The sequence below is a fragment of the Alligator sinensis genome, unplaced genomic scaffold (assembly GCF_000455745.1).
Source record: "Alligator sinensis unplaced genomic scaffold, ASM45574v1 scaffold647_2, whole genome shotgun sequence".
NCBI lineage: Eukaryota > Metazoa > Chordata > Crocodylia > Alligatoridae > Alligator > Alligator sinensis.
In genome coordinates this window covers 2,173,329-2,186,638 of record NW_005841832.1, presented here as the reverse complement: position 1 = coordinate 2,186,638, position 13,310 = coordinate 2,173,329, and the positions used below count along the sequence as shown (strand labels likewise).

Genomic DNA, 13,310 nt, shown 5'->3' with positions numbered 1-13,310 from the left:
GGGAACGCTCGGAGCTGGGGACCCCAGTACCGAGAGCGTCCTGCATGCCTGCCGCGTCTCCCGCTGTTACGCCAAGCTGATGCGCTGCCTCATGGTGTCCGACACCATCCGGTGGTCCCGCGACATTTACGTGGAGCACATCACGGGCCACCGCCAGTACACGGACCCCACCAGGAGAACAGCCGCCGGACCGGACCCAGAGGGGACCGCCTGAACCCCCCCCCTGCACCAGACGGACCTTCGCTTCAAGAGGACTCATCAACAACGGACAACGACCCTGCGCCACCCGAAGAGGACCCCCGCAATAGACTATATCTAGACTGAGACACTTTTTCCTCGGACCACTTCTTCCACCATTGTGGACCATTGTCACGGGTATGTGTGTTTCTATCCTCTTTTTCTCTCAGCGTCGCGAAACCCCCCCCTCCCCTTCCCCACTTCCCTCCCCGCTTACCGCCGGGCTTAGTTGGCTAACTTTGTATCGCATGTAACCTAGTTGCGTTCCCAACCTCACCCCCATCCTTCTATTGTTAGTCCCTCGCCCGGGCGAACTGTATTTCCCTATTGGCTTTGTCATCTTTTTTTGGATTTACAATCCTTAACATCTACTAATAAAAGTCAATCTGTTCCTAGAATGGCCAATGACTGCTGAGGATATGGTTCTGTTGCTATGGTGGCTGTAACAATGTGGGACATGGGACCCTTGCTGGGGTAGGGGGATGGCTAGAGGAAGAATTATCTTTGTCCTTAGGGCGACTCAAATTCATGGAGTATGTGGCATTGTTTCTTTCAATGTGTCAGTTAAATCAATGGGTGCTGGAAAGTGAGGTAGCATAATTAATTTAGATTTTAAAAAGCCTTCCAGAAGTTCCTGTTTAGCAAGTTACTACAGAAGCTATGTCATGTGTGTTTGTGTTGTCTCTGTGTTGTCATAGATCAAAAATGGGCTAGAAGACAGGAAATGAGTAGACTATATTTATTAATGATCTGGGAAAAGGAGTGGGGTGGGGAGCAGGAAGGTTGTTACATTTGCAGATGATAGAGAACTCAAAAGCCACATGGGCCCCTTAAGTACCTCCAGATGGGTGCTGCCTAGGAGGTTGATGGGTAGGATTAGACCCTTAAGATTCCCAGGAAGTCAGTGGGGAGACTGAGGCGCCTCCAAAGGATTATTCAGAAAGCGCAGAAGCTGAGCAGGGAGATACCTAGAGTTAGCCAATAGGAGAAGTGGAGCATGGGAGTGTAAATGAATGACACTCGTTTCTGGAATTTAGATATCTCCATCTTTGTAGCATCCAGAGCCCAGAATCCTCTACTGAGAGGGGGTGCCTATTGACTCCTGATATGTGCCCATCTTTGTGTAATAACTTACAGTGCATGCATACTAATTGTCTGATAGTTAAAATGGCTTAACTTTAAGTTGACTTAACTGTCCGAGGGTGTGTCTATACAGTGCTGTATGGTGACACTGCTATGGTGCCATGTGGCTCAAGTTTAGATTTCCTTGCTACGTCACTATAGTGGCGTGCTATAGCCAAGGAGCATGCCACTACGGGGACATAGTTGGCAATCACATGTAGACCCGCATGATCGCTGTGTTGCCGTAGTGCACCGTATGGTGATGTAGCACATTGCTATGTCCCCATAGGATGGTGACGTGTATACACACCCAGAGTGTGCACACATATGTGGAGCGGAGTTGACTTAAATGTGGTGCAAGATAACACACTTCTGAGAAGGAGTTATTCCACCCCTGTCTCCCCATATACACTACTGGTCATGGGGCTGTACCTGCCTGACCACTACATCTGATCACCCCACCCCTAGTTATGCTACCACTCCTGTTTTCAATCTTTTTGCCCCCATGACGCTTGCCTCCTTGGCTGACCAGTGGCCCACAGATATACCAGGAACAGAGAAAGTTCATGTATGCTCTTGGAGTTGACAGGAGCACAGACATTGCCTCTACATACACGGACAGGCCAGAAGAACAATCTCTTGATTACAGTTCCTGCTCCTAAATGCATGGGGGTTCACACTGGCTCTGGGACACCCAACCCTCCCTGGTGACTCACAGAGCAGCTTCTAGAACGGCTGCTGGAGACTCTTTCTGGCACCAATTGCCCTACAGGCAGTCCTATATTTACAACATTTTGAGTTACAACATTTTGCACTTACAACGTTTATAAATTGACACCCTGTTTCAAATTTCTGACATCAGTTTTAACTTTACAACGCTTGATCTGATGCGATGCTACGCCAGTGAACAAGTTTGCTGTATCGCCTGTGTCTCTGGAGAACATCTGCTCAAACTTCATTGAACACTTTCTTAAGAAAGCAGACAAGACTCCAAAAAAACCTGAAGCCAAGACTCCTGAGAAGACTCCAGCCAAGAGCCCTTCAGAAAGTCCAGCAGAGTCACCTCAAAGAAGTCCTTCCAAATAGAAATGATTGCTATTTATAATATAATACATTAATGTAGCTATATTACTCATCTATAATTGATTGAGTACAAAATTCTGGGTTATTTTTGGTAAAAATAGAGTATTGGGCCTTGGTTCAGGAACCAATCCCCCATTTATAACATTGTTTCCTATGGGAAAATCGTTCCGAGTTACAACATTTCGACTTAAGATGTGCTTTTCAGGAACCAATTGTATCGCAAGTCCGAGGACTGCCTGTATATCCAGGGTGGGTGCATCCAGTGGTTGTCCTTGTGTCACTGTATGGCGCATTACCACTCCTGCATCCCAGCCAGGATTTCAGGGTTAAATGGCAGATCTTCTAAAAAGAGACCTCCAGATTTGCTTTGAGTGTTCTCAGGAACAGAAAATTGCCCCTGCCCCCACAATCCTGACCCTGTGGAATTTGTTCCAATAGCAAACCCCTTCCCCTCTGTTGAAGAACTGCACTATTTGAATTCATCCAGCTTCACCTGCCTACTTCATTCTGCCCCTTGTTCGCTAACAAGCCCTTCCACTAGTAGAAGAAACCTCTTCCCCATTTTGAGGCAGAATCAGAATGAAGCATGACTGTGACTTTTGTCCAACACATCACAGAAGCAGCTCCTTGATCTCTGTGGCTATACCTCAGTTTTAAGCAGGAGTCTGGGAGAGACCATCCTACCAGGGCTAGCTTTAAGCCATCTAGCATGGGTAACCATGGTATGGAAGATGCAATGGCATGGACTTTATCCTGGCCAAAGGTAGCCAAGCACACACTTTAGTTGTCCAGAGCATATATGAAGAGACCATGCTGCTGTATCTTCACTATATTCTCACACCAAGTGGCTAGATTAAGGCTAACATGGCTACACTGGTGCTGCAGCAGCCACCCTCAGATTGCAGTGTAGACATAGCCACAACGTGGAAGGATACCACCAAGTAACAGAGAAGCAGCACCGCCTGCTGACACCACAGACTGTTTTGATTTCAGTTTCCTCACACATCAGTAGGGATGTTAAAAAATTCAGAATGCTTCAGAAAAGAATAACCTCATCATCTGAGGTCTGAAAAACCTTCCTCGATGAGAGAAAAAAAAAAAAAAAGGATGCGCACAAGAAAGTCCAGAGGTTACTTGATTAGAACCTATGAGTAATGATATAAGCAGGAAATTTCTGAGAGCAGAGGAGAACAGAGGACCCTTAGTGAACTAAACAGCGGTAGCAAGTGCCAAGTGATGCAACTATTAGGCCTGTGCAAAACAGCTAGTATATTCGCTTTGGTTTCAGACTCGGCCAATTCGGGGGACAGTGATTCAGTTCAGTGATTTGAACCACTATCCCAAATTGATTTGGCCAAATCTGATTCGGAGATTCAGCCACTGACAAATCAGACAAATCCCTGAATTGGCCCCATCACCTGCCTCCACTCCCAGCCCTGTCAATGGCTGCCCCACCTGGCCCCAGCTCCTGGTGCTTTGTCTTGCTGGAATTTTGCTATAATGGGAGATTATCAAAGGAGCAATCCAACTCAGTGTAGCTTCTTTTACAGGATTTATGCAGCCATTTTCCTGCCAGACACTCTTTTCAGTGCTCCTTGCACATCCTTGTTCCTCAGACTATAGATAAGAGGATTCAGCATGGGCGTGACAAGTCCATAGAACACAGCAATGAGCTTGTCCTGATCGGAGGCAGACTTTGCCTGTGGGCGAACATACATGACCATGGCTGTGCCATACAATATGCTGACCACAGTCAGGTGGGATCCACAGGTGGATACAGCTTTGCTCCTGCCCTTGGCTGACCGAATGCGCAGCACAGCCATGCCAATGCGGATGTATGTCACCAGGATGAAGGCAAAGGGTACAAGAAGCGTCAGTACCCCACTGGCAAACATCATGGTGCCATTGAGATATGTGTCAGAGCAGGCTAGCTTCAGCACAGCCTGGACCTTGCAGGTGAAGTGGTTGATCACATTGGGCCCACAGAATTCAGATGGTAATGTGAGTGTGGGGACCACTGTCAGGAGGAATGCACTGGTCCACACGCCAACTGCCATCTGAAGGCACACCCTCCCACTCATGATCAAAGGGTAGCGCAGTGGGTTGCAAATGGCCACAAAGCGGTCGTAGGCCATGACAGCCAGCAGGAGGCACTCTGTCACACCCAGATACAGCGAGATACACATCTGGGCATAGCAGTTAGTGAAGGAGATGGTGGGAGTTTCTGCAAAGCAGTTTGCCAGCATTGGGGGGGCAGAGCTGGTAGAGTAGCAGAGGTCAAGGAAGGAGAGATTGCTGAGGAAGAAGTACATGGGGGTGTGGAGCCGTGGGTCCCCCCAGATCATGGCCAGGATGAGTCCATTTCCCAGCAGAGTCACAAGGTAGATAAGCAGCAGCAGCCAGAAGAAGACAGTTTGTGCCTGGGGGTGATGGGAGAGTCCCACTAGGATGAACTCTGTCACCAGTGTCCAGTTGGCTCCCCTCATAGATTTCACCTGCAGGGATATAGAATAGGATTGGGATGAGGGGACAGGACAGCCAGGAAAGATACTGGCTGCCCCAGAAGAGTGATCTGAGCACACAGGCTCAACCTAAATTGTGTGCAAGCATTAAGAAGCCCCTTCCAGCTAAGACACTCCCTCATGCCCCGGTCTTTAAATCATGTGCACATCAGGAGGGAAAGGGAGCAGGGGTCGCATGCCTCAGCCAAGATAGTCCAGTACATATCCAGACCTGTGTAAATCCAGTATAAACCACATGTGAATGGATACAAGCCTGTTACACTGGTGTAAAGCTGCCCATAATGGTTCAAAAGTGTACCAGGAAAATCAAGTACTGTTTTGAAACGGTTTATTGTGAGCTAGGTCAAGGTTACCAAACCTTGTGGACACCAAACATTTCATGACATGGGTCTGGTCATCCCACACTACATCACAGGCAACCCACACTGCATATTTCCTCAACCCCTCTCCTGTTGCAAGTGATTACTCTGGTATGCACTATGCAGCCAGAACTCTACTGCCACCCCTTTTTCTGCTTGTCTTGGTACACTTTTATACCAACGAGCTCCCTCACACTGCATAGTCAATAAAAGCTGTCTTTCTAACAACCCAGGTGGGTCTCAATCCTTACTCAGCTACAGCCCTTTACCATGCCCCCACCAGGCCTCCTAGGAACTGAAAAACATGGGTCTAAGCACGCCCCCACAGAGCAGCTGATAACTTAAACCCTGCTGCACTGAAGCTCACTCCCTTCATGAAAACTAAGGCTGCGAGTAGGCACAAAACCAGTCTTTAATTGATTCATGGACAGGGAATGGTGTAGGTGCCATTCTTGTCATCTATAGTGGACTCCAAAGAGAGTGGCTAAGCTATCCCAAAGGAGATTGAACAGAATCCAATGATACAGAAGTTCCTTTCCCACAGCAGCTATGGCATACATTTGTGACACATGTTTATGCCATATTGGCTTTGTCCTCTACAGCTACAGACTATGTTGATCCACGTTATACCCAAGACTCTCCCTATCCCTCCACACTTCCTGATACCTGCAGGGAATTCAACATCTCTCTGGATACCAAGAGCAGCCACAGATCTAGCAAAGCAGATAAACTTTCTTCTGATCAGGGATACCATCAACCAGCTCCAGGCAGGGGCTGGGGATGAAATCACCATTATGGGGTGGAAGATCCTGCTCTAACAGCTTTCTCCCAACCAGAGGAAGCTGACCAGGCTAAAGTGTCCTAACCTGGTTTCTTACCAAATATAAAAGTTTCTGGAACATCCAAGCTGTGCTGGATTCTCTAAACATCCAGCACAAAGAGAAGGCAGAAACAAACTCCTGCCACGATAATTATGGAGTAGCCTCGGTGGTTAATCAGTAGGGAGCCAGTGTCACTAGTAGCCACTGCCCTGAATGGAGATGGTGGTCTCTACGCGCAAGAAAAGCCCAGACTAAGCTCAGCTGTGAGGTAAAAAATTGGGAGGGAATGCAGATGCCCTAGTCCTCCTAGTTGTACTAAGGAGCAGAGGTCCTTACAGATCATACCTTTGCACAAGGTATCTGAGCAGCTCTGTTCATTGCTGGGTGTGGAGGGAACTGGAATCATAGGTCCCCCGAAGTTGAGGGGTCTTCACCCACATGGTGCCTGATGAGGTGTCGGAAATAGGGCAGGTGACTTCATTTCTCACTCAGGCTAGGTGCTGCACAGGACCCCCAAGACTCCCTATCTTGGGAGGTCATTTTAGGGTGCTTATTCCAAAGGGCTTGGAATAGGGAGCTTGCTCCATCCATTGACCCACACATACCATGGGACAGAGGAGCAGTTTGGCTTGGGACAGAGGCCGGGGACTCCTTGCCAATCACCATTCAGTCTTCCCCTGATTAGTTCTCCTAATATGGGGGGATTCCTTGGAAGTGCCCAAAGCTGAGCCCCTTTGATGCACAGCACACTAGTGGCACTTTCATTCCCATCTTCACCCCACAGAGGCTGGCACCACATCTGGATTTGTGCCCAGAACAATGAAAAGCCTTAAATGGAGCTCTGTTCTAACCCCCTTGCAAAGTGGGAACCAGTAAAAAAGGACAGTTGCATCCTCTGGAATCTACCACAACAACAGCCCACATCCTGCTGCCCAGGGAAAGTGGATGGAAAACAACTCAGATAGAACCATAACAGAATCATAGACAATTAGGGTTGGAAGGGACCTCAGGAGGTTATCTAATTTAACCCTGTGCTCAAGGCAGGACCATCCTTAACTATTTTGTCCCAGCCAAGGCTTTGTTTAACCAAATCTTAAAAACCTGCAAAGATGGAGATTCCACCACCTCTCTGGGTAACTTGTTTCAGTGGTTTACTGTCCTCCTAGTGAGAAAGTTCTTCCTAATGTCTAACCTAAACTTCCCTTGCTGTAACTTGAGACCATTGCTCCTTGTTCTATCTGACCTTAGCATACATATGCAGGTAGGCCACCAGCAAGACAAAAGTGACCTCACAGAAGCTGACTGGTTGCTTTGTGATGCAAACCCAAGTACTCAAATTCTTTGGGCAGATGAAAGAAGTCTGGTCCTCAGTTTCTCTGCTCTGCCAGACTCAATAACCAGGAGTCAATAGCCTTGGTATTTTGCCTGCTGGCTTCCAAATAGAGCCAAATTGCCTCTACATTTACCTGTATCTGTGAAATGACTTCCTTTCAATGAAGTGATGGTGTGGATGAGACCTGAGCCTCAGGACTGAGAGTTGTGTCACTGTCTATACAACAGCCTCTGTGGAAGGCTGCCTAGTTCCCTGCATCTCTCCTTGCCTGTGCCAGCCACTCCTGAAGTTTACCTTGCAGCAGTCTGGAGACCTGTGTTATTTCTCTGGTCCCTCTGGCTCTGTTGACTCCACCAATGCAAAGGTGTCAGGTGCCAGTTGTGCCATTTCCAGTATCCTTAAGCAAAGAGCTTAATTTGTCCAGAAGCCAGATCAGAGTTTGGTGGTTTGTTTTGGGCACAGCAGGATACAAAAAGTCTGCTGTGATTCTCTATAGAATTCAAAATGCTTCCAGGGGCAGGTCCAGGGAGGGTGCTGTGGGAATCACACACCCTCCCTGGAATTACACCCCCTTTAATAGGGTAGTCCATACACAGTGAGCCCCACTCCCCGCACTGAGAGCTCATCTTGGCCACTGGTCACACTCACAGTAATATTGAGTTCTCTGCCATACCTCCCGTTTCAAAATCTTATCTCTTCTCCTGAAGGCTTCCTTCCTTGCACACCATCCTCTCATAACTCACTTACACAGGGAAGGGAAAAAGCTGCATCATGGTGCACGGTTTCCTGAAATATCCAAGTTGTTTGTCTCTGGGGTGCAATGCATGTTTTTTTTTTTCTTGAAGCCTCAGGGATCCTATTTCCTATACACAGTGACATAGCCTCAGAAATGCTTATAACTCAGTTTAATCTGCACACTTACACTTTCTGAAGCAGAAATGTCCTTTACTAAGTGGGGGGTTATTAATAGGAGAGATGACCAGTCAGCGTGGTTTGTGATCTCTCTTTTATTGTCACAAGACTCTGAGACAATGAGAACAAGAAAAGACAACTCGTTTTAGGTTGGGATGGTCTAAAAGCACCTCTCTGCTCTAAAAGTACAGGCTAATGCTGGTGCCTAGTGGAGACCCATTGTAGGTTAGGCTTGTACTGCCTCTATTTTCAGTAAGAAAATAATTACCCATTAGATTTCATAGATTTCATAGACATCAGGGCTGGAAGGGACCTTGCAAGATCATTGGGTCCAGCCCCCCGCCCAAGGGGCAGGAAGTCTGCTGTGGTCAAATGAGCTCAGCAAGATAAGCATCCAAACGTGCCTTGAAGGCATCCAGAGTAGGTGCTTGCACCACTTCTAGGGGGAATCTGTTCCAGACTTTGGGAACTTGGACGGTAAAGTAGTTTTTCCTTATGTCCAGTCTAAAACAGTCTTCCCGGAGTTTGTGACCGTTAGACCTTGTCTTCCCTTGGGGTGCCCTGGTGAACAGATATATATTTATAGGCTGCCATCAAGCCCCCCTGAGCCTTTGCTTTTCCAGGCTGAAGAGTCCCATGTCTCTCAGCCTTTCCTCATAAGACTTGTTCTCTTGTCCTCCAGTCATGTGCATGGCTCTCCTCTGAACTCTCTCAAGCTTCTGCACATCCTTCCTAAAGTGCAGAGCCCAGAACTGGATGCAGTACTCTAACTGTGGCCTCACCAAGGCCAAGTACAGCCAGAGGATGACTTCCTGGGTCTTGCTTGAGATGGATCAATAGATGCAAGCCAGGGTTTTGTTTGCTTTGCCAGCTGCAGCATCACATTGGTGGCTTGTGTTCATCTTGTGGTCAGTCATGACCCCCAAGTCCCTTTCGGTCATAGTGCTAGCAAGTGTAGCAGTGCTGAGCCTATAGGCGTGATGCAGATTCCCCACCCCCACGGTGGAGCACCATGCATTTCTGTGTTGAATGCCATCAGGTTTTGGTCTGCTCATCTTGCAAGCCTGTCCAGGTCAGCCTGAATCACCAGCCTATCCTCTAGTGTGATCACACTTCCCCATAGTGTGGTGTCATCAGCGAATTTAGCCAGTCCGCTTTTGATACCTGAGTCCAGACCATTTAGGACTGATAAAAGCATTCAACTTGTTTATTCTGTAGTACATAGACTTTACTCCATAGTAAAAGTGCAGTGGGCACTCGACGCACAGTTTTACATCACCATAAGTCACTCCACTCCAGTGTAAACTTACCACTCAACAAGTGAGGAATAGTTCTATAGTGATAAATAGTACACCAGTGTACTGTTTGTGTGTCCACTCCCCTAATCAATCCCAAAATAGCTGTTTGCACCACTGTAAGCCAGCTCCCCAGCTGCCTAGGATCAAGTGTTGTGCAGGCACTTAATGCAGGCTACCAACCTGGGGGAACTGGTTGTGTGTCTGCTTCTTATTCTGGAGTAAGTTTACCACGGAGTAAAATCCAGGGCATGTTCCAACACAGTAATTATATCATGGGCCCTGACCCCTATACTCATTGTTTGGTGTGCTTTGCAGTTTCAGTTGGATATGGCACTGTTGCTGCTAAGTCCTGCAGTTCTATTTGGCGTTGTCTGGGTCTCTTGAGACGCTCTGAAATCCCATTCCAGATATGGGAAGCTTTTCCTTAAATTATTGCCCCATTAAAAACATATCAACAGACAGTACAGTGAGGTAAGTCCTGAATTGTTCTGCCTTCCTTTCCATGCTATATCAAGAGTGACACCCCACCCCCGGCGAAATCAATGGTGTGATGTCATTTTTAGATCTATTAGGACACAGCTCTACAACGCCTCACAGAATCAGGGTCTCAATTTGTAGAAATGAGCAGGGAAAGAAAGCAGGACAGGAAAGGATCTGATGGAAAAAAACAACGAGAAAGAGTTATGGGTACTGAATGGCAATTGTGACAGGCTTGTTGCCCCGGGGGGCTGGGGGGGGCATGACACCCCCTAGTGGTCCTGTCACTCCTGCCTGGCTCACACTAATACCACTCTCCCTGCATTACTCACCTGCCACACCTTGTTCTCAAATAAGATAGGCTGATTCAGGGAAGCTGCCAAGAGGCCTTAGAGTGAACCCTAATCTTAGTGAGTTCCCCCTGGGTCTCCCCTGAGACCCCACTGGCCTCAAACCAGCCCTCAGGCTTGGTAAGTCCCTCTCAGCCTGACTTGGCCCCTGTAGGGCACCAAGCCTTAAGGGCAAATTGTGCAGCTCCTTCAGCTCCCCTAAACCACGCCCCAAGCCCCACAGATGTTCTCTCTTTGATCTTTCTCTTTATACACTCCCCCCACTTGGGCCCTCAGGCCCCTGGCCCCACACGCAGCCCCTCCTCTGAGCCCGCAGGCTCCTGGGCTCCTTACTGGGCCCCACCCTCAGGCTGAGGCTCCTGGGTTACCAGTTTTCTCCATAGGCCTTGAGTCTGCCCCAGCAGGGCTCAAGAGTAAACTAAAAGTTTAAATCGAATGAATAAGAAACATCACTGCTCTCTAGCAGATATCTCAGTCCCTCTAGGGGTTTAACATAAAGAAAGGCCACTGGCCTGTAAACCCAGCCTTTCACAGTCCACAGACCTTGCCTCTATTCCCAGGTCTGCAGGGTTGTTCAGCCCCCAAGTCCAGGCCCTTTCAGGAATGCTGCAGCCAAGAGCTCCTCACTGCATGGTAGCCGAAGAAAGACTATCTGACCAGGGCAGGCTCTGGGCTTATATAGCTCCAGCCTGAGCCCTCTTCCGCTCAGATGAGTCCCTCATTAGCTCCCCTCTGCCACCTGCAAGCAGTCTCTTGGGCTGCTTGCTCTCTTCAAGGAGTAGGCACATTCCAGTGTCCTGCTAGTCACACATTAAATAACACATGAGGAGTGCATTATATTCATGAGCGACTGGTGCCTCCTGAATCTGGGGCACCTGATTGCTGAGCAGGGGGAGGGTCCCCCGGTGGCTAATCGCAGAGCGGGGGGGCTGTCCCCCACCAATTGCTGAGCCTGGAAACACTGCCAGTGAAACTGGAAGTGCTGCTGGGGGGCCAGCCCTCCACCCCCACCCCCCCGTTGGTACACCACTACAGGTGGGTATGTTCAGCACCCGCTGATGCCTCTGGCAGCGCTGACAGTGGGGACGGCCCTATCAGGGGGGCATGTGCCCCCCTGTACCCTCTTACACATCGCCTATGATTATACTTGATGGTTTCATAGATTTTTAAGGCCAGAAGACACCATCACATCACCTAGTCTGACTTCCTGGATAGAACAAGCTAGAAAAGATGACTTCATGACCCAGGATTGATTGGTTTTACATTGGTTTTACATCCAACCACTGGAACATAAACAGGTCTATAAGCCAGGATCAGAATCTAGGTCCTCTCAGCAGAGAGCCCAAACCACTAGACCACCAAGTAAAATTTCCTCTTCTTCTTACTCCATGCCTCTTGAGTTCTTGGCTGCCCTGAGGTTAAGGTTCAACAGGAAGGGTAGAGGCAGGGCTGGACACAGGCATGAATGAACCGAGTACCCGCCCACGGCCTGGACAGAAAGGGAGCCTGAAAATAGTAATTATTATTATTATCTCTGGCAAAGGGGGACTCAATACTAAAAGTTTGCCCGGGGTTGCCAGGAGTCTAGGTACAATGCAGATGTTGGAGGGATTGAACTCCCTCTACACAAGCTGGAGTGGGCTTAAAACACAAGGTTCCCAACCTCCTTCTCTAACAGCAAAGCTCTTATAAGCAGCGGGTAGCACCTCCATGCTTTGTTGTTGAGTGAATGTGGGCGTGGCTGCCGTGCTTTATACTGAACTCAGTAATGCTGGTGTGTGTTGTGTGTGTCAACAAGCAGGCCTCTTAGCTGATGTTTTGTCTTCACTATATTTATAACACAGCTGGCTAGATTCATGGTAACATGGATGCACTTGCTCATGGTGCAGTAGCCACTAGGGCTAGGTGAAATTTTGCCCGGCATTTCATTTCATAGCTGTTTCGATGTGTTTTGACCTTGAAACAGTGAAATCGAAATGAAACAAATGCCTTTGAAATGAAACAAGGGAATTCAAAAAGTTTTGAAAGTTTCTAAATGTTTCAAATTTCAAAGCCAGGCTTACTGGTTTCAGTGCGGGTCCCAGCCAGCAGCACCTACCTCCAGTCTTCTGGCAGGCAGATGGGGGCGCCCCACACCCCCAGGAGGCCTACAGGTGCTGTACCAGAGTCCTTCTAGGGGTGCAGGCCCCCAATCTGCCTGCCAGATGACAAACCAGCGCTGGGCACAGCTCACACACAGCACCGGAAAGATCAGTGCTGCCGCTGGCCCTAGGCAGCAGCACCCAGCTCCTGTCAGCCGGCAGGCAGATCGGGGGCATGCACCCCCAAGAGGACTCTGGCCCAGCCCCCACAGCCCTCCTGGGGGTGCCAGCAGGCCCCTGATCTGCCTGCCAGATGACAGGAGTAGAGCTGGAGCAGATCAGCTGGGGCAGGGACCTGCTGTCCTGATCCCGGGGTTGGGAGCATCCTCGCACCAGCTGATCTGCCCTAGGCCCCCATCTGACCGGCTCTGGTACTGGGTGGGGCAGGTCAGCTGGTGCAGAGACCACTGCCCTGATTCCCGGGCAGAGGAGCATCCCCACACTAGCTGATCTGCTCCAGGCCCCCATCAGGCCGACTCCAGGTAAGGGCCCGCAGTGGCGACACACAGGGGGTGCACGGGGGTGTATGTGCACCCCCTGAGAGTTCCGGTGCACCCCCTGACCAGCCACGCTCGCTGCTTAGGTGATGGGCAGGGAGGGCAGGTGAGAGTGCTGGTGCCCCCCGCTGCAAGCGCCGGCCAATCACTGCAGCCGC

At 49.2% G+C, this 13,310-nt stretch overlaps 1 protein-coding gene across 1 annotated transcript; it reads right to left on the bottom strand.

Annotated features, from left to right (window-relative positions):
• Window positions 1-3,995: 3,995 nt before the first annotated feature.
• Window positions 3,996-4,928, bottom strand: LOC102376908 (olfactory receptor 13H1-like). Its single transcript, XM_006015024.1, has one exon. It carries the CDS (start codon window positions 4,926-4,928, stop codon window positions 3,996-3,998), a length of 933 nt encoding a protein of 310 aa, XP_006015086.1.
• Window positions 4,929-13,310: the final 8,382 nt, after the last annotated feature.

Coding starts and splice junctions, on each gene's coding strand:
- LOC102376908 (XM_006015024.1), bottom strand. CDS start 4,928: ATGAGGGGAGCCAACTGGACACTGGTGACAGAGTTCATCCTAGTGGGA.